This window comes from Sceloporus occidentalis, unplaced genomic scaffold, assembly GCF_023333645.1.
Source record: "Sceloporus occidentalis isolate IW3139 unplaced genomic scaffold, rSceOcc1.0.p SCAF_2, whole genome shotgun sequence".
NCBI lineage: Eukaryota > Metazoa > Chordata > Lepidosauria > Squamata > Phrynosomatidae > Sceloporus > Sceloporus occidentalis.
The window spans coordinates 254,813,366-254,835,749 of NW_028316982.1; the positions used below are offsets into that span (position 1 = coordinate 254,813,366).

At 42.3% G+C, this 22,384-nt stretch overlaps 1 protein-coding gene across 1 annotated transcript in view; it reads right to left on the minus strand.

The window, feature by feature from the left end:
- ARHGAP42 (Rho GTPase activating protein 42) overlaps positions 1-20,379 on the minus strand; it is a 207,017-nt gene extending 186,638 nt beyond the window's left edge. Inside the window, exon 1 of the mRNA XM_089512781.1 lies at positions 19,867-20,379. Within this exon, the coding sequence (XP_089368907.1) occupies positions 19,867-20,020 (154 nt within the window). The 5' untranslated portion in view covers positions 20,021-20,379. The remainder of the gene's footprint in view (positions 1-19,866) is intronic.
- Between the last annotated feature and the right edge of the window lie 2,005 nt (positions 20,380-22,384).

The following is a 22,384-nucleotide window of genomic DNA, read 5'->3' on the forward strand; positions in this document are numbered from 1 at the left end:
CTGTCAACGTGGTTCAACCCTGTAGGTGGTCGTGGTGGACACAGCACATCTTTCCATGCCCTAACAAGTACTGGAGTCCAGGGTTCAAATCCCTCCTTAGCCATGGCAACCCACAATATGCTGGGAACTACTTGGATGCAACAAGCCTACAGTGTATAAGGTGCTGCTAGATTCCTTCATTTCTCTCTTTTGTCATTTTCTGCAGCATGTAACAAACCATACAGAGCTGAGTGTGGGGAATAACACACAAAATGATAGCTACTTGAACAGTGTTAGACCTGGTAGATCATGTCCATCAGCAAATCCTATTGTCCTATCAAACTGGGGCCTGTAAACATAATCTAACATATCAGCAAAGTAAAATCCTGAAAAGCTTTTGAAATCCATGAAGTCATCTAAATAGGGGAAGAGGGAAAGGAGGGAAATTATGCAAGCCACAGTGGTTTCATAAAAACTACTCTTGTTCAGCACAGAATTAAGCTTCTGATTACATCACAATGCCTAACTTTATCTACCATCTGCAACTCATTAACTGCCAAGGAAGAACAGATTTTAAAATTGCCACAACCAATCAGGTCTGTGGCTTTCAGCAAGGCTTCAAGCTTGTGGATTTTGGTCACAGCCCATACTCTGGGCATGATACAAGCCATAGGACAAAGGCAAACCTCTGTCTTCCTAGACAGCTCTGCAATTGGAACCACAGAGAGAAGAGGTTTATCCAGGAAACTTTCAAGAAATCAATGGGCTAAATCCCATGTTCCACTACAGAGTGTTTTTCTCCTCTCCTTCCCATTGCCAGAAAAATGTAGAGTGGGGACATATCACCCCATGGTGCTGCTGGATTCTGCTGTTCTGCCAGCCAAAGTCAACTACTTGATCTTACCCAATCTTAGCAACTCCCTGATCACAATCACCTATCAATGCCTAGAAGCCATAAATCTACATAAGTATGTTGAAGGTGATGAGCCAGCATAGCAAAATGATTTGAGCCCTGACTACAACTCTGGAGAATAGGATTCGATTCCCTGCTCAGCCCCAGAAACCCAGTGGGTGACCTTGGGTGAGTCATACAGTCTTAGCCCCAGGCTGGCCATAAGTCAGAAACAACTTGAAGGTACACAAAACAACACTTGTTGAAGGGAGCAAACCAAAGCCCAACTTTTTCTTAACATATTGTTTGTTATTATGATGATTATTATGACTATTATTATATGTATAATCTGACTGTTCAAGTTTGAGATTTAAGGCAGATTATGAATTAGAATAATTAAAATATAATTAAAAACATACAAAAGGTCACATTAAAATATAACTAAACTATTAACAATATAAATAATTTGAAACATACAATTAAAAAGGATAAAAAGCTGTGTAAAATCGAGCAATTTAAAACAACACAGTGCCACCTTAACAGCCCTTTCCTTAATATGTTGGTATCTCCACTGTAAACGCCTTCTTAATATGTTGGTATTCATTTTTTGGAATAAAATCTTACTCTTGATACCTTCAAATTCAAAAACAGTTTTACTGAGATAGCAACACTGAATGTATGCTATGATTGCCTTGAATGTATATTTAATAACTGCAGCTAGAGTGCATTTCTCAACACTGAAAATCAGCCAAACCTCTCAGAATCTCAGAATGTGTTTTTTAATAAAAAGACAGAAAGAAAAAGAGAAAGCTTTGTTTACATAACTAACAACTTTCTTAAGAAGTCAGCACAACCCTAACATTAATACATTTACAGAGAAATGGTCATAGTTTATTAATTTTTGGAATGAGAAATGTTAACTATTCAACTGCATCTGTTTTCTCTAAGTTACAAGTATCTTTCAATTAGAAATGCCAACAAGAGGAGCAGACAAGATTATCAGAAGCCATAAAAGTAGTTTCTACAGTGCTTTCATCATAGAGAACAATAGTTGGTATTTCTTGACAGGAAGTAAGTGCAATCTTAGTTCACCCCAGCTCTATACTGATAAAGCAACTTTGCCAGACTAGATAGGCAGTGACATTTTCCAGGTCCAGGTGGTATGTAAAAAAAATTCTGCCCTGCCTTAATGACCAGGCAGTTGAAAAGATGTTCTAGAAATAGAGTGGTTTGTGTCTTTGTAGCAAACATGGGCTACAAATTCTCGTGTAGCATAAACAGAGGGAATAAGGGACATTGTGTAGCAGTCAGGTCAACTGTCAATTTTTCTGAAAGATAATGCTGAGAATGGATTGGACAGCCTGAAACAACGTTCCTTCCATGGACTGCCAGAAAGTCCCTTGGCCAAAGCCACTGTTCCCCCAGGAGTCACTTGCCCCAGGTTGGCAACTAAGGGAACAAGATGTATCTCTCAATGGGTGACTGTGGCATTCAGGTCTCTAGTTGGGTAGTTTTCCTTTTCCAGAACATCTGTGACCTCAGATCCCAGACCAGGGATGAGGGGAGTCAGCAGGGGAAAAATAAATACAGTGGACCCTCCACAATCCCTGGCGTTAAGAGCACAGGACCTGTGTGAAAGTGTTAAAACCACAAATAACAAAACACTATTTTTATTACCTGAGAAAATACCTCTCTAGGAATCTCTAGGTCTTCCAGGGCAACTCTGTGGTCAACATGTGCCAGATTTTTTACCATAGACTTGCACTAGAGGACATACAACTACCTAGGCAAGTGTTTTCCCTAGGAATCCCTTGGTCCTTCAGCATGACTTTTGGTAGAAGTGATCACAGAGTCACACTGGAGGACCTAAGATTCCTAGAGAGAACATATTAATCAAACCCATGAATAATCAAATCTCTGAAAGTCAAAGTGCAAATGTGGGGGGGGGGGGGGGGGGCAACTGTAGAAAACAATTGCAAGGGAAGAAAACCCAGTAGGAAAATGATAAGGGAAAGGCCATACATTACCATTGCGGGGGGGGGGGGGGGATCACAACTGCTATGGAGAACGCTTATGTAATGGCTTTCTTACACACTCTCATTCATACACCAGTATAGAAGAGGATATGGGCCAGGATTAGAGCAGTGTCTTAAAGGTGCATATGCATGTTACTTGTTTGGTATTCCTTGCAAAGTTTGGTGTCTCCTGCAATGTGCAGAACGACACCAGTCCCCATGCAGGCTTTCTCCTTATTATCCTGATCTACTCAGGCTGTACAAAACTGCCTTCTCAGAGCTCAAAAAAGTTACTTTTTTTCATTACAACTCCCAGAAATCACCCAACACAACCACTGGCTATGCTAGCACAGAGGTTGTGGAAATTACAGTCCAAAAAAGTAACACTGCAAACTTCTGGGTCTACTACAATAAATGATGTATGGAATGAAGGTACAATGCATGCAAAGCCATCTCACTCTCTAAGGGTTAATCGGCGCCACTTTAACTGCCATGGCTCAATGCTATGGAATTCTGGGATTTGTAGCATTATGAGATATTTTGCCTTCTCTGTCAGAGAGCGTTGGTGCCACAACAAATTTACAAATCCCAGGATTTCATAACATTGTGCCATGGCAGTTAAAGCAGTGTCAAAATGCATTATTTCTGCAGTGCAGATGTACCCTAAGATACACGTATGGATATACAGAACTTCAATGGCTTGGTGTAGGATGTTTGACTGCAGCCGAGAGATAAGAAAAAGACTAAGAATGGGAAGGGCAGCCATGAAAGAACCAGATAAAATGTTAAACAGCAAAGCTATACAATTGAGTATTAAAGTCAGAATCATCCAAATGACGGTATTTCCCATCACTATGTATGGATGTGGGTGCTGGACAGTGAAAAAAGTGGATGAAAAGAAAATCAAGTCATTTGCGATGTGTTGCTGGAGAGGAGGGCTGAGGACACTGTGGACAGCCAAAAAGGTAAACAAATGGTTCCTTGAACAGATCAGGTCTGAAATACTCTTGGAGGTGAAGATGATTAAATTAAGGCTGTCATAATTTGGTCACATCATGAGATGGCACAACTCACTGGAAAAAGACAATAATGTGAGGAAAGGTAATGGATAGTAGAAAGAGAGGAAGACCCCACACTAAATAGCTAGACACAATCAGGGAGGTCACAGGGGGTCTCAGAGATGTCTCATCCACAGGGTCACCATGAATCAAGGTTAGTTATTGACATCAGTTAAGGGCAGCTAACAACAACAAAATCTAGGGTGGATATATGTAAGATTCTCACAAAAATTAGGCAAGTAAACATTTTACTGGACACTAACATTTCATCTCACTTATAGTGATGGGATTTACTTAACTCATCCACCACTGCAGTTTATGATTAGTTTTCTTATATATTTATATACCATATATATATGTGGTGTGTGTGTGTATTCTTATATATTTATGGACTTATATACCATGGACATAAAATTGCAGCATGATTTTAGAAAGAGACACAGAAATAGCAACACAAAACATTTAATCTCATCTTCGAATCAGGTACTCGCTAAATTTTAAGATAACAAGGCAGACAGTGAAAACCTCACATTAACCACCACAAACTCTGAGATGCATAAACAGGAAGTGAGATATGAGTAACCCCATACGCAAGTGAAACACCTTCAATTTTATTTTGACCTGTGCATTCTTTGGCTGCAGTTAGGGTTGCCATAGTGCCGGACCTCCAAACCAGGAAAAATGTAGGACAAAATTTTCAAATGTAGGACACACAAAAATGTGTCCTACATTTGAAAATTATGTCCTACATTTTACCTCGCGATTGCAGCGGGGAGCGGAGGCCAAGCGGCGAGGGAAAGCCTCCACTTAAGGAGGCTTTCCCTCCCCACCTAGGCCCCGCCGCGATCGGAGGCCAGGATCGGGGCCTCGCCTCGTTCCTGGCCCCCGCAAGGACCAGGAAGGAGGCGAGGAGCCCGTCGGTGAGCGCCGCGGCCTCGCCTCGTTCCTGGCCCCAGCGGAGGCCAGGAAGGAGGCGAGGAGCCTGCCGGCAAGCGCCGCAGCCTCGCCTCGTTCCTGGCCTCAGCGGAGGCCAGGAAGGAGGCGAGGAGCCCCCCAGCGAGCGCCGCGGCCTCGCCTCGTTCCTGGCCCCAGCGGAGGCCAGGAAGGAGGCGAGGAGCCCCCCGGCGAGCGCCGCGGCCTCGCCTCGTTCCTGGCCTCAGTGGAGGCCAGGAAGGAGGCGAGGAGGCTGCAGGGAGGCGGGGAGGTTGGCGCGGCTGTGCCCAAGAGGCGCCGCCTCCCTGCAGCCTCGCTGCCCTCCTTTTCCTCCACGCGACCATGCGCGGAGGAGGAGGAGGAGGCCAGCGAGGCCCCAGGGTTGCTCAGCAACCCCGCTGCAACCGGGCTTTTCCCGGTTTTTGGCTGCACCCATGCCGTGACCGGGCAGGTGCAGCCAAAACCGGGGAAAACCCGGCTGCAACCGGGTTATGGCAACCCTAGCTGCAGTCAAAGTATGACTTTTAAACTTAGGTGGTATTTTCATTGCTTTCAATTTTTTTCCTGTGAAGGTTTTTTTTATTATTGGATTTTCTCTGGGAGCCACCTTGGGTTCCACTCTGGAAGAAAGGTAGCATGCAAATGAAATAAATAAATCCTTTGAATGTTTACGTATCGAGGGGTAATTTGCAAGCCATGGAATGGACAGGAAGCATAACTGGGGATCACAAGCCAGCTTGGTTTTCCTTATAGGCAGGAAATTATAGCAGCCTGGTGTCTGAGACAGCAGTAAAGCACAGTTATGCTGACAAAGCTTATTCAAGCCATGGAACAATGAACCAGTGTGAGAAGGAGAAACAAAATAAAATGTAAAATGTGCAATATTTTTGACATCAGTATTTAAGAAAAATTCTTTATGCCATCATCTTACACACACATACAGTAGGAGCAAGCCCCACTGAATAGATTTTCATAGGATTTAGGGGTAGGAATTGATATTAGATGTATTAATACAAGCTGCAGAAAAATCCTCGCTATATATGTATGTTTACAGCAATCAAAACAAATAAACAGTCTCATCTGCTTCTGACCCACCAGATGTATGAGAAAGAGAGAAGCCTCACCAGGTAACTGCGAAAGACAAAGGACTATTCTGTTTCATAAGTCTGAATATTCAGCTCCTGAAAGTATTTATTCTACTAGCTGTCTCAGCATGCTGTCTCTTCCACCAAGAGAAAGAAAATACAGAAACCCTTCGAAGGAAAAGAAAAAAGAAAAGTTTTGTCCTTGGTATAGTTGATGAAAATAAACCTTCTGCTGCAGAGAACCGATAAAGCAGAAAATCATGTTGAATTAATTGTAACAGGAAACTGCCAGGTTGCCACAACAGTTCCCAGCCTATAAAGCCCCAAGAGAATCTATAGAGACAACTTCATTTTTTAGACTCTAATGAGAACAACATTCATGAAACTACTTTCTTATGAACCAATGCTATTTATCTTACTCATTCCAAAGAAAATCAAATATTGAACGAATGGGGAGGAAAAACAAGTTGCTATCTTCTACCTACTTGCCCAGAAATAACTCACATTTGGGGTTTTTTTTAAATAAAAAATACATCTGAAAAGATATAAATACTGGTAGTTTAAATAAGCAAATGAAAATTGATAACACTTAAGCGGAAGTTTGGGATTTACTTTCAACATAGACTTAGAGCAGACAGTTTTTCAACCAGCAGCAAACTAAGGCTGGAAATAAGAGCCAACTTGTGAATGCTGCCAGGTCCCAAGCATATCACTATTAATTCCACTAACTGCTTTCCCCCAAATGTAGGTCAATAGTGACTGGATCTAGGAAACTTCAGAGTTGGTGAAATTTCCCACAATGCCCTGGAGTGTCTGCCAGAACTTTGCTCTCAGGACTGTAGACAGTAAGATTGGCAAGCAGCTTCCCAAGCCAAGTCACTGCAGCCAGATAAGCTGAACTGGGGAGAAGAATATTTGGTTATGGTTATGGGAGAAACCGCACCTAGGGGCACCTTGCTGGACACTGTAAATGTAGAGCCCATCGTTTGCAAACACCATGCTCTGCACTGATATACAAGTTGGGCAACATACAAGGAACTGCCTCATTTCACAAGAAATACATCCCACTGTTCGCTAAATGCTGAAAGGGGCTCCCCCACCCCTGTACCCTCTCAAACATTTATTTACTTTTAAATGTCCAGGGTTTAATTATTTACTTTAAAATAGCTCATTTTCAGCCAAGCACTGATGTATAATACTTGCCCAGCTGCCCAGATTTAAGGTAAACAAGAAATCTTTAACTAAAATGGATACACTCTACAAGCCTTCAATAACCTGGTACTTTCCAGGTGTTTTGGACTACAAATCCCATTGATGCCAGCCAGCACAGCCAATGTTCAGAAATGATAGGAGCTGTACAAACTATCACTGAGTTGGGAAAGGATGACTCATCTATATCAACACCTTCTAGTAAGTCATCTTTAGAGCATAAGAGTTCATGCAACACCCACACACACTTATCTAGATGCAATTAGATGCAAAGGTCATAGAAAAGAGATACTTGCCACAGTCAGCATCATTTTATAGGTATGCCATTGGGTTCTATGACATTGAGTGTGTTTAATCAGATGTGGCCTGAGTCTTCAGCCACTGCCATGCCAGCCATTTTACTGATGCCATGTCCATGCAGATGTTGGACAGGGTTGACTCTAAGAGCCAGCATGGTGTAGTGGTTTGGGTGTTGGGTTACAACACTGGATACCAGGGTTTAATTCCCAGCTGGGCCATGAAACCCATTCGGTAACCTTGGCCAAGTCACACTCTCTCAGCCTCAGGGGAAAGCAATGGCAAACCTTCTTTAAACAAATCTTGCCAAGTAAACCCCATGTTATGGTTGCCTTAGGGTCACTATAAGTCAGAAATGACTTGAAGAAACAACAGCAACAATGACAGGGTTGACTCTGCCTTTTAGAAATCCAGTGTGCTATATTATTTCATTCCTTGTCCAACTGGCCTTCAACAGTTAGGTCAAAATCAGAATTATAGCTATAAATTCCCAACCGCTATACAATGGGCCTTTGGTATCTGCTGAGTTTTTTTTACAGGACCCCAATGGATACCAAAATCTGTGAATGCCCAAGTCCCATTATATACAATGGCTTGGTAAAATGCTGTCTCTTATATATAATAGCAAAATCAAGCTTTGCTTTTTGATATGGATACCTTTTTGGACTATTTTCAAGCTGGGGATGGCTGAATCCATGGACAAAGAAGCCATGGATATGGAGGGTTGAACATACTTCCACCATAAAATACGTGGTAAAAACAATACCAACAAAACAGATGCATGCTTGGAGTAAAGTAGGGTCTGAGAAAATTGATAGTGATTTCTTTACAGCCCTCTGATGCTATGATTTTATCAATATAGGATATTTGTGGATTCCAGATTCCAATAATAAATTAAGTGGGTGGGGGGAGAGGTGGTATATATTCTAATGTAGTAGTTGTTGTTTTTCCTGGCTGCATCACAGGAATCAGAAAAGTAATTAAAACCCTTCAGTCATACAAAGAGTTTCACAAAATGCAACATTTTACAGCAAATATTTCCATGTTTACTTTTGAGTGAGTACACCTCAAATGGCCAAATATTTTTCAAGCACCAAAACAGCAGGGCTACTTTAAAATTACTCCATTATCTAAATAGCATAACAGGCATTTGATCAAATATTTGCCAAAGGGGGAAAGCCAGCCAGTGGAAACAGTTTACCCACAGCACGGGCAAACTCTAGAAAAAGCATTTTGCTTGAGGTTTGTTACTGAAGTCAGGCAAAATACAAGGAACAAAATACAAGAAATCTTAACTAAAATGGATATGCTGTACAAGCCTTCACCAACCTGGTATCCTCCAGGTATTTTGGAGTACAAATCCCACTGTCCCCAGCCAACATGGCCAATTATCAGGAATGATGGGAGTTGTACAAACTATCATGAGGATACTATATTGGAGAAGAATGACCCATAGCCTTGATGTTTCGGAATGTTTTCTGTTGAACAAACAGGACTTTTTGCTTTAAAAAAACAAACAAACCCAGGAGGGAAAATAACTGTGCAACCGGAAACTTACATCCACATCACATTATCCTTGCTGGAGGGGGAAGGGAGCATGTCTGTTCCCGCACACAAAGACTTTCATCAGTCCAGGGAGTGTTTGAACTGGGCCTTAGATTGCAAATTGGCTTTAAGGAATTTCAAGATTGCATTCCTGCCTTTTGCACAGAGCCTCTGCAGAGAACAAAAAGCTGCTTTTAATTCCCTTTCAAGTACAGTTGAGTAGTGTACTAACCATGTGCCCCACACAACCCACACTTGAAAGGATTCTGCCAACAGCCCAGAATCAGAAAATATGGTCAAGAAACTTCTTGCATCTACAAGGTGGTTCCCACTTAATTTGGTGTAATTTCTCAGGCCCTGGATGAGAAACAAAAGAAACCCAGTGAAACTTCCCTTATGAAAACAGCTGTCCAAGTAAACAAATTCCAAAGAACCGTGAGAAATATGCACTTCTTTTGAGCTTACATTTCAGGGTATTTTTAACAGTAACAAGTACGTAATATTCAGATATGAACTACAGTTTAAAGAGAGTGGAATTCACCACTTTATTTAGAGTAGAAGATGGCTACACCATACTCCAAGCTGAAAGGAGGTATGAGGTGATGGGATCTATCATGGGAAAGGAAGGGGGGGGGGATGTAAGCCCACAGGATATTCCCAAACTTTGAAACATGTTTAAGAGATCAGAAAATAGACCGCACAGGCTTAGTAGTTGGACGAATCTGGGAGTTTTAGTTCAAAACATATTCAGATTTTCACTTTGACATGTTCTAGTTCTTGGCTGTAGCAAGAGGGACAGAAACATCCCTTTCTCTTTGTGTCATGACTCTTCCTTTGTCACTAACCATCACCACCCTGAAACACACAGACAGCAACGCACACACCATAGGCTGTGAACATTATGGTGAAACTGGAGATTTTGGTTCAGACTTGATTATTTGTGACAGTGACGCAGATATAGGTTAACCAAGGACACAACCACACTATCTGATCATAGCTATTTTAAGTCTGTTTTGCTACCATTAATTACCTCCTTTTGCAGGAAAAAAGTCCTATTTGAAGAATTGCCTTTATTACATCAGTTCTCACCACTTTTCACAGACAACTATGAAATTCAGTGGCATGCAGCAATTATTCTCTTTTCTCTTCTAAATAGAGTATTCTGGGCTTATTGTTGTATGCTTTCAAGTTATTTCCGACTTATGACGACATAGGGTTTTCTTGTTGAGGTTTGTTCAGAGGAGGTTTGCCATTGCCTTCCCCTGAGGCTGAGAGCATGTGACTTGTCCAAGGTCACTCTGTGAGTTTCATGGCTGAAGTGGGAATACACCCTGGTCTCCAGAGTCGTAGCCCAACGCTCAAACCATTGTGCCATGCTGGTTCTAACAAAATAGTTTGGCCAGTTTAAGGCCAAGCTAGATGATATAGGCTGTCAAACACCTATTTTCATTCAACTTAAAATATTTGTTTTTAATGCAAAACCACCAGCCTGGAAACAAACTGGAAATTACTGGCATTAAAACAGCCATAAATGGGGGGATTCACCCTTACTTTAAATTGCTCCTCTGAAGATGACTTTAAATCCAGCTTCAAACTCTTGTTATTTACTTATTCATTCATATCTCACTTTTCTCCTATGCAAGACCCAACTGGCATACAACATAAATTAAAATATAGTTAATAACCAATATGCTACACACCATTTTATGGTGTTAAAAAGCAATAAAAACAATTAAATGAGTTATCACAGTAAAACTATGCACTGAATTAGAATCGTTTAAAGGCATTTTAAGAAATGTAGCAAGAAAGTACAATACCCAGCATTAAAAGGCCCTTCCTCAGCAACAAGCTGGTGGTCAAATGTCTTTTGTTGTTGTTGTTGCATGCCTTTCAGCCTATCATGGGGTTTTCTTGGCAAGATGTGTTCAGAGAGCATTTGCTTTTGCCTTCTTCTGAGGCTGAGAGTATGACTTACCAAGGTCACCCAGTGGGTTTCCATGGGTGAACGGGAATTCGAACCCTGGTCTTCAGAGTCCTAGCTCAATGCTCAAACCACTACACCCCGCTGTCTCTCTCAGAATAAAAGAAGCATTTGTCGTCCTAAAGGAGTGAGAGCAAAATTACAGCAGGATGCAGACTAGTTTCCAATGGATGAGATTTCCACAGCCTAGGAGTAGCCACCATGAGCCCTCTCATATTCTCACCAGATGTGACTGCCATGGGAGTAAGACTGGAGTTCCCCAAAGATCTCAACACTCAGGCAGGCTTACACAGGGAAATGCAGTCTTTGAGATAGTTTGGACCGAAGTCCAAGAATGGATTTTTATTTAGAGATTTTTAAGGAAAACTTTAATTATCCCTTCCACTTGCTACAATCCTAATAATTATCTCTCCACCTTGGTTGATAGTACTTGCATTAAAAAAAAAACCTTACACATTCAATGCAAAGATACATTTAGTGCATCTGATTTAGGCCTTGAAAGAGAATGTGTATCTTTGTCTGTGTCTATGTCCGTCATTGCTCCAGAACCATTAAATCTAGACACTTGGCATGGAAACTAACAGGAGCCTGTATGAAGGTCCATCTCATAGTTATTTCATTTTTGAAAATGAAATAATCCATTTTGGTTACATAAAATCTTATCAACTGACACATCCAAATGTGGTTGTTAAAATCCTCAGTTCAATTTAGTGCTTACAGAATTGGAAAGGAACAGAAATATACCAACTTTCTTCCCCTGTATAAATTTTATATACTCCAGATCACAGTATGCCAGAAATGAGATGCTTGAATCAGCAGATCAGCATTGAAGCTTGTATCAGCAGATAAATAACCCATATATATGGCAGACCAACTGTATGTTCTGGAGTGTTTTCTAACCAAGAAATGCAAAGATGGACATCTGTCTGGAGGTGTTGGTCTTCCACAAGATCTCTTGGTAGTTTCATTTCATCCTTTACTCTTCCAGGTCATCAAACCCTTCCAGCAATTCAGAAAGAAGAAAATCATGCTGCCTGATTAAGATATGGGCTGAGGGGATGAACCAGGGAAAAGCTGAACAAGGAGAGGGAGAGACAGATCAGAGAGAAAGAAAAAGAATAGGGGAAAGTGGAAGGAAAGGCCCAAGCTATTTGAAGGACTTTATCTTGCCTTATGAGGCTATCCAAGCCCTAAGACTTGCAACCCTAAGACTTGCTGGGGAAGCACATCTCTCTATCCCACCATCTTCACAGGCAGGGTTGGTGGGCATATGGGAAAAGGCCTTCTCTGTGGCTTCTCCCACACTTTGGAAGTTACCATGGCTCCTTTTATGTTTCCTTTTGGATAACAGGTTAAGACATTTCTTTTGCAGCAAGCTTTTGGAAACTGATTTTATTTTTATTTTTTTTAAATGGCTTCACCTTAGGGTGACCACAAAATGGAAATGACTTAAAGGCATATAATGACTGTTTTTGATCTGTTTTAATTTAAGATTTTAACTTACTTTAATTCTGTTGTTGTATAATTTGTTGTTGCTGTGTGCCTTCAAGTTGTTTCTGACTGATGGTGACCCTAAGGCGAGATCCTATCATGGAGTTCTCTTGGCAAGATTTGTGCAGAGGTAGTTTCCTCCGAGGCTGAGAGAGTGTGACTTGTCCAAGGTCACCCAGTGGGTATTCATGGCTGAGCTGGGAATGGAACCCTGGTTTCCAGGGTCGTAGTCCAACATTCAAACCACTATGCCATGCTGGCGCTGTTGTTTTATAATACTGCTTTAATATTATTGTTATGTTTTTAAGTACATCTTTTACTGTTTTCTCTCTCTTTTTGTAAACTATCTTTAGTCCCAGTTTAGGAGAAAGGTAGGATATAAATAAAGTGATGGATGGATGGAAAGGGTAAGAGAAAAAGCACCAGAATGAGTGTGGACTATAGGATTTATTATCTGCATGAAGCTGGCATCTGTTTGTAAATATACCCCCATTGGCAGATGATAGAAGCATTTTGCCTCCTACATGCAACTTGGAAGTGACTGTGGTATTGTATAGGTCATTGGAGAAATGTTGATGTTGTGTGCTTTCAAGTTGTTTCTGATTTATGGTGACCCTAAGGGGAATCTATCATGGGGTTTTCTTGGCAAGATTTGCTCAGAGGAGGTTTACCATTGCCCTTCCCTGAGACTGAGAGGTCACCTAGTGGTTTTCATAGCTAAACTGGGATTTGAACCCTGGCCTCCAGAATCATAGTCCAATGCTCAATCCACTACACCAGTGATTCCCAACCTGTGGGTTGGGACCCCTTTCACAGGAGTCACCTAAGACCATTGGAAAACACACATTTGCATGTAGCAATGAAAATAATTTTATGGTTGGGGGCCACCACAACATGAGAAACTGTATTAAAGGGTCACGGCATTAGGAAGGTTGGGAACCACTGCGCTACACCATGCTGATCGAAGGTTTAAACTGAGAATCCTTTTCTTTATCTGGTTTCGTGAATACATTTATGCAAAATTAAAACAAAGAGAGAGAGCAAATGATATGAATTAGAGAGGACATTGAGGACTCTACACATTTCAGTAAAGATGCATAAAGGCAAAGTCCTTTCAATATCCTTTCCTTCTGTTTTAGTTCCTAACCCTGCCTACCTACCCATATTCTGAGGATGAATTAAATTGCTAAGAAAATATAGGCCAAGATCCTACATCATGGTTGCACAGAGTGAGTCCACATTCTTCTGTTGATCACCAACATTATAGAACAAACTGTGTATCTGCCAATGTGCCTACTTATGGTCCCAGGTTGCAATGAGGAACACACGGGCTGTTTGTGCAATCCCAGTAAAATTTAAAGTGAAACTAGTAAGTTTAGAGTAGACAATGAAGACACTGAAATAGTTCATGATTTCCCATACCTTGGCATAGTCATTAATCAGAATGGAGACTGCCTTCAAGAAATCAGAAGATAACTAGGGCGCAGTACAGACCATGCAAAAGCACCGTGCTGGCACCGATTTTAGGGTTAGGGACCGCGTGGCAACCGCACATTCCCTAACCCTAACACGGCATGGTGCTGTAACTATGGTGGCACCCCGTGCACACTGGCGCCGCCATGGTTACGTAAGCGCCACATAGTATCTGCACATAATTGTGCTGCACCTACGTAAAGAGTGTGCAACTGGCGCACTCGTTACATCGCACCTTCAGCGCAAAAAGAACCCGTTTTTTTCCAGGTTCCTTTTCCTGTGGAGGGAAGCTGTGCGGTTTGGCGGCTGTGGCACCCCTCCGGAGGAAATTAGGCCACCTTTTTCGGGCGGTCTGTCCCACACCTAAGGCTACATCTACATTGCAGAATTAATGCAGTCTGACACTGATTTAACTGCCATGGGACAATGCTGTGGAATTCTGGGATTTGTAGTTTTGTGAGATATTTAGCCTTCTCTGTCAGAGAGCTTGAGGTGCTATAACAAACTACAAATCTCAAGATTCTATAGGATGCAGCCATGACAACTAAAGTGGTGTCTAGAGCTTGGAAGGACAGCTACAAAGGAACCAGGCAAAATCTTGATGATCTTGAAGTGTAAAGATATATCATTGAATACTGAAGCTAGGACTGTTCATGCCATTGAATTTCCCATTTCTGTGTATGGCTGTGAAAGCTGGACACTGAAGAAAGCTAATAGAAAGAAAATAAACTGCTTTGAGATGTGGTGCTGGAGAAGAGTTCTGAGGATACTGTGGGCTGCTAAAATGACAAAATGGGTCCTAGAGCAAATCAAACCTGAACTCTCCCTAGAAGCCAAGATGCTAAACTAAGGCTATCATATTTTGACCATACCACAAAAAGGCATGACTCACTAGAAAAGACAATAATGCTTGGTTAACATAGGAAGCAGTAGGAAAAGAGGAAGAGTACATCCCAGATGGATAGACTCACTCAAAGAAAAAACAGCCCTGAGTCTGCAAGACCTGAGCAGGGTGGTTGAAGTTTCTCATTCATAGGGTCTCCATAAGGCAGTTAACAACAAAGTGGTACACGGACAAATAGCTATGCATTTTCCAGCAATGTGCAACTGTGTGGCTGAAATTCTCTTGATTAGTCCCAACTAGAGTAGACCGACTGAAACAACTATTCACTAGAGAGTCATAATTTAAGTAAATCCATTTGGTTCAATGGCTCTACTCTACTTGGGATTAACAATAAAATTTAGACTCATTTGAAATAATGATACTTGTGGTATGCTTATGCAATTATAACTAGTTATGCCACCATAAACTGAATATATTTACTGCACAATGGCAAAAAAGTACAACCACATGTGTGAGAGAGCTTACACAGATGTATGGAACAAACATGAGAGTCAGAGTGATATAGTGGTTTGAATGATGGACTATGGGGCTGTACAGGTGAATGGCTGGATGCCTGCCCTTTCCCTCCCAGCACGCTACAGCACTGATTCACTCCCTCTAGGGAGCAAAAGGAAGCTGCTTTAAGCAGCTTCCTGGAAGGGGTGTCATAAGCGCCCCTTCTGCCCAGTGGCGTTTGGGCGCTGCACCTGGCATGGGTCATATTGGTGTGTACCATGGAGATGCTGAGCCATCACCACATGTACAGGCTGGAGCTTTTTGTTGGTTTCGAGCCCCTTTGACTCTGGAGATTAGGGTTTGTTTCCCTGCTCAGCCATGGAAATCCACTGTGTGACCTTGGATGAGTCACATACTCTCAGCTCTAGAAGACCCCACAATAGGTTCACCTTAGGGGTGCCATAAACTGGAAGTGACTTTAAGTCACAACAACAACAAGGCACAAATAAGATTCCAGCCACATTATACAAGCAGTAAACTAGCTAAATGTTCTTCAACTGCATGAGTCCTCTTGCTATCAGTTCACTGATGTTCCATCACTATAAAAGTTCTCAAACTTTAATATAAACTCTAAAGATTTAAGTACAGTACTATACATTGTGCTGTCCCTGCCCATAAAATAGTGGTCCAGTGGATAATGTGTATAACATGAACCTTGCCTCCTGGCCCAAATTGTCTATGAACTACTGTAGCATGAAACCTTGAATCAGTTTTCCCCAGTCAGACTAGGCTCATAAGATTTTTGAAGACTAATTCATGAATGATGATTTCATCTCATTATAGAAAAATCTGGATATAAATAAAATACTGGGGAGATGACAACATTATAACTCTCTGGCAATATTACATGCTTTGCAGGAGCAGAGCAGATTCAATACCCATCATCTCCAATTAAAGGGACCAGATTATAGGTCCATGGGTAACTGTTGCTGCCACTTGAAAATGGCAATGGTACAGACTGAGTATCTCTTTTCCAAGATTCCAAAATCCAAAATGCTCCAGAATTGTCAACATGGGTCCAAAACACCCTGCAGAAATAATCCAGTTTGAGACTGCTTTAATTGCCCTGGCTGTTGTTATGGCATTTTGGGAATTGTAGTTTATTGTGGCACCTGAGCTCTCCGACAGAGAAGGCTAAATGTCTCACAAAACTACAGTTCCCAGAATTCCCTAGCATTGAGCCAGGGCAGTTAAAGCAGTCTCAATCTGGATTATTTCTGCAGTGCGTTTTGGACCATGGGTGGCTAAAACAGTGACACCTTTGTTTTCTGATGGTGCAGTGTACACAGACTTTGTTTCATGCACAAAATTATTAGCATTATGTGTAATATTGTATATTATAATAATGTATAATAACCTTCAGGCTATGTGTAATGTATATACGAAAGATAAATGAATATCATGTTTAGACGTGGACCCCATCTCCAAGATATTTCGTTATTTATATGCAAATATTCCAAAAGCCAAAAATAATAATAATCAAAAATCCAAAACACTTCTGCTCCCCAGCATTTTGGATAAGAGAAATTCAACCTGTGGAAACAAAGCATCTGAACTTCAATAGCTTCCTATGTTTCTCAACATCAGAAAAACAAACACCCCACGTATTTCCCAAATTAAGACCACAGCAGAAAATGATAGTTGCAGGACTCCAGACGCATACAGGATGCTCATAAACAGGCTTATAAACATCATTAATTCCAATCAACTACTACTACTTAAGTAAGTCTGTGGCTTCCATCATCAAATGGGTGTGTCCCATCATATGCACACAGTAGAGTCGGTCCCAGAACCAGACCTAGCTCTTTGATGCATGCTTTAAACAAACATGAGTTTTGTTACATGGATACATTATCAACATGTACACGAAATCCAGCACACAACCCTTAGAAGTAACCCCAGGTGAACTCAGCAAGATGTATTTCCAAGTTAAATATGCACAGCTGATGTGAGATTTGGAGAGCCTTTAAGGCATATTTAAGTGTGTTCCATAAAATTCAACTGGGGATTTCCACCGCTATTATTTTCAGACTGCCTTTTTTTACACTTCATTTTAATACTGTCTTTTTTTGTTTGTTTTTAATCATTTTCCTCTCTCCCCTTGCAATATATTTCTATATGACCCATACATCAAAATAGAAATGAAGTAGGACAATAGTCTAAAATAAATTATAACATTAGCGTAGTGACAGGAGAGTGTGTGTAAGGACTGGCCCCGATTAATAATCCCCTCTCATGAAATATAATACAATACAAAAAAATTCCTGCAGACCCCAAATTTCTAACACTGCAGTAACACAAAACTTCAATTGACCATTTAGAAATACAGTTTAGACACCTAAAAAAAGGGGGAAGGCAGTGACCAAGGGAACACAAACACAACAATTATAAGATTTCTAGGTGTGAATTACTGCCAATGGAGATTATCATATGTGAAAAAAGGATGGGAGCAAAGCGGACTGCTCCCATCCTTATCCCGCAAAGATTATCACACACATTGTGCTTATCCCATCAATGACCAGAAATTATCCCATCAATTTTTTATGAACAGAAACTTCTGTTAACAGAAAGTGACACAACAATTCCACCTCATTAATGGCATAATGATGGGATAAGTGTGGTGTTGTCTGATAATCTTTGCGTGATCAGGCCGGGAGCAATGCGCTTCAGTCCCGTCCTTTTTTACATGTGACAATCTCCAATGTCTCAATGGCAGAAATGTGATGACTGAAAGAAAATTTAACTTGGAAGGAGTTCTAATTTTTCTCCCTTCCCAAAGCTACCCCATGCCACTGACTGTCTTGCTCTGAGGAGCGAAGGCTGCAAGCTATGTGTTCCAAGGAGTATGCAATGTTAACCTCTGTGTCCCATGGAATATGCAACTGCAAACTCCTACAGGGTGGCACCTGATTTGTCAAAATGTGGAGCACCATGCATCTAGCTGGAAGGATAAAAACCATAAAGTAATTTATCTATATTGGTTTTAATTTCTGAAAGTTGACTTGCATCTCCATGTATGAGCCAGCCAGGCTCTGAGATGATGATGATGATGATGATGATGATTTTCTTATATCCAGCCTTTCTCCCAATATAGGGACTCACTTTTAATTGGACTGCTCTTTTAAATGGTGAGCCACTTTGAGTCCCAGTTTTAGGGGGAAAGCAGAATACAAATGATAATGACAATGGTGAAAATAAATAAATAAATGATGATGATAGATAATGATAATAATGTGTCTCAGTCTTGAGGAAAAAGCAGGACGATCACAGTAATGGTGATGATGGTGGTAGAACTGATAGGAGGCGGAGTGATGAGGATGGTTGTAGGAATGATAGTAGTAATAATGCTGATGGTTGTAAAAGTGATAGTAGTAGTAATGATGATGGTTATAGATTGTAGTAGTGATGATAACAGCAATAGAAGTGACAACAGTAGTAATGAGGATGGTGGTGGTAGTGACATCACAGTAATTATGGGGATGGTGGTAGAAGTGATAGTAGCAGTAATGGTGAGGATGGTTGTAGCTGTAGTAGTGTATAGTCGTAGTAATGATAGCTGTAGCAACGATGATGGTTGTAGAAGTGATAGTAGTGGCAGTGATGGGGATGGTTGTAGAAGTGATAGTAGTATGAATGGTGAGGATGGTTGGAGAAGTGACAGCAGTAGTAATGATGGGGATGGTTATAAAAGTTGTGGCAGTAATTATGATGATAGTTGTAGAGTGATAGTAGTAGTAATGTTGATGGTTGTAGAGATGATAATAGTAGTAATACTGATGGTTGTAGAGATGATAGTAGCTGTAATGGGGATGGTTGTAGAAGTGATTGCAGTAATGATGAGGATAGTTGCAGAAATGATTGTAGAAGTAATGCTGATGGTAGTAGAGATGATAGTAGCAGTAGTAATGAGGATAGTTGTAGAAGTGATAGTAGTAATGCAGACAGTGATAGAAGTAATAGTAGTAGTAATGAGGTGGTTGTAGAAGTAATAGTAGTAATGCTGATAGTGATAGCAGTAGTAATGGGGATGGTTGTAGAAGTGATAGTAGTAACAATGAAGATAGTTGTAGAAGTGATAGTACTGTAGTAATGATGAGGCTAGTGGCAGAAGTGATTGCAATAGTAATAGTGATGGTGAGAGAAGTGCTACCAGTAGTAGTGAGGATGGGAGTAGAAGTGAGAGTACAGTAGTAGCAATGCTGAAGTGATGATGGCAGTAGGAGTGATGCGGGGGAAGAGGACTTAGGCAACCTGAAGGAAGGGGGGAGAGAGTGGCCAGTCCTTCACAGACATTGCCAAAGAGACGTCTGCTAAAAAGCTCTCTCCCCTCCACACACCCCTCCCGCCTTGCCTACTCTCTGCGTAAATCCAAGGGAAGGAATGTGGGTGGAGGGGAGAGAGAACTTTTCTGCCTCCAGCAGGGGCGCCCTTCTGCCTGCCATCCTTCCTCAAACAAAAGAGCCCCCTCCCTCCCCCCCGCTACTCCCCCGTTACTCCTTGCCTACTCACTCCGAAGGGCCCCGACCAGGAGGCTGCCGTCCTTGAGGAGCTCCTTGATGAACTTGTTGGTCCTCTCCAGCTCCACCTCGTGACACTTCAGCCTCTCCCTGAAGCCCGGGCTGTCCAAGTAGGACTCGCTGAACTCCAGCGTCGGGAGACCCATGGCAGCAGCCCCTGAGAAGAGCCCCCCAATAAGCCCCCCAGGAATAAGAGAGAGAGAGAGAGAGACCCCAAGGGCTCCGGCTCTCTGGCAAGGGCTCAGGGGCTGTCAGCTGCTGCCATGGCGGGGCCAGCCAAGCATGGCTCGCTCTCTCGCTTTCTCTCTCTCTTTCCCAGGCTGAGAAGAAGAGGAGGAGGAGGAGAAAAGGAAGAAGGGGGAAAGGAAAAGAAGGAGGAGGAGGAGGAGAGTCCTGCGATCTTTTCTTCTTCTTCAATCTAGGCGTTTTGTTTGGTCCCCTAGACCTTGCAAGGAACTTCTTACCTCCCCTTCCTCTTTGGGAAAGGGGCCACCCACTCCTCCCAAAAAAGGAGACACCTCCTTCCTTCCTTCCCTCCTTCCTCCTCCTCCTCCTTTGCCTAGATCCCAAACACACCGCAGAAATCTCCCACTTCCAGACCGCTTCCCCTGCCCTGGCTCCCTGCTGGGACTTTGCAGAACTGGCGGGCAGAGAAGGCTGGCTCTCCGAGGAGCCACTCTTGGCAAGCAGCACAAACTGCAGCAGGGAGGCACTAAAGCCAGGGGCAGAACTTGCCCATGAGAACCCATGCTTGCCCAGGGAATCGCTGGGAAAGGCTTGCCCATAGGAAATCATCAGGAATACTTGCCCATAGAGTGTCAGTCCTTGGGGAATATTTGCCTAATGATTCCTCAATGTATTCCCCAGTGATTCTCTATGGGCAAGTCTTCCCTTATCATTCTCTACGCGAAAGTACAGTTTCTCTATGGGCAAGTATTCCCCAATGATTCTCTATGGACAAGTATGGTTTCTCTATGGACACGTATTCCGCTATGTTTCCCTAAGGGCAAGTATTCCCCTATGCTTCCCTATGGGCAAGTGCTGTCATTTGTTTTAGTACGTCCTATTTTAGCACTTAGGAGTGCATAGATTGTGTTAGACAAATGGGCAAAAAGATAGTCATGGTAATTCTATCTTCTAACAGATTTCAGTTGATAGTGTGACCCATCACTCCTGAGAAGCTGTGCTCCATAAAAACAGATCCATGAAAACAAGATCCATCAAAAGAGTCTCATGTCTTTTTAAACAAAGGTGTTTGGGTGGCTTGAGGTCACCTCTCTGCCTTAATAGCTAATAGGTGGACTCTTCAGTGGTGCTTTAAAGAAATATCTCATTCCCTTGTGTTTGTTCAATAGTGCCAAAGACTTACCATACACACCAGGGACGTAGCCAAGGGGGGGGATCTTGGGGTCTGGACCCCCCCTTCCAATAGAAAAATGAATGGTGTGTGCTGCTGCGCCGCCGCACCCAAGCCCCATTATAATGGTGGCACTTAGTCTGGACCCCCCCCCCCCCTTCCTAAAATCCTGGCTACGTCCCTGTACACACACACACTCACACACAATATTTTGGCTTTACTTAAATGAGACATAGTAGCAAAATGATGGATATTCTGTTAGAAGAGCTTCAAGTAGTTAAGACTCTGCAGTTGCCAGAATCCTACAGCATTGAGCCAAGGCAGTTAAAAGCAGTCTCAGCCTGGATGACTTCTGCAGTGTGTTCTGGACCAAGCTTCTTTCTTTTCCAAAACTAGGGCGGGGTACAAACCACCGCTTTGCGGTAGTCTGCCGCCGCCGCCGGTAGGTCCATGGGGGAGCCGGAGCCTTCAGACGGCGCGGCTCCCGCGCGGACTGAAAAAGAAGCTCCAAAATGGAGCTTCTTTTTCAGTCGCGTTTGTGACGTAGCGAGGCGCCAGGGGCGCACTCACTACGTCATAAAGGCTGAGACACGTCCGGACGCTCAGCGTCCGATATGTAAAGATGGCGGCACCCATGTGGAAGGGGCGCTGCCATCTTGTACATATAGGATACGTACTAGGGTTAGGGGGGTGCGGAAGCACCGCCCCTTCCTAACCCTAGTACGTATCCTATACGTACTATATGGCGGTTTATATCCCGCCTAGATTTTCAGATCCAGTTAGAGAGAGGCACAACCTCTGTTGTTGTTGTGTGCCTTTGCAACGCCCTCCTGGGCTTTGCTTGGTCAGTTTCTTCAAAGAGGGTCTGCCCTTGTCTGAGGCTGAGAGAGTGCAACGTGCCCAAGGGAGTTTTCATGGCTAAGATGAGATTCAAACCCTGGCCTTAAAGCAGGGATTTAAACAGTGATTATCCCTTGAAAATTGAACAAAAATGATTAAGATTTTCACGTGACATTGTGATTAAAGAGCCATTATTCCAGGAATAACCAGGCAGTAAACAGCAACAAATCAGTCACTGGGAAATCCCATGAATAATTTGTTGCTATTTATTGCCTAGTTGTTCCCTGGTTATTCCAAGGATAATGACTCTTTA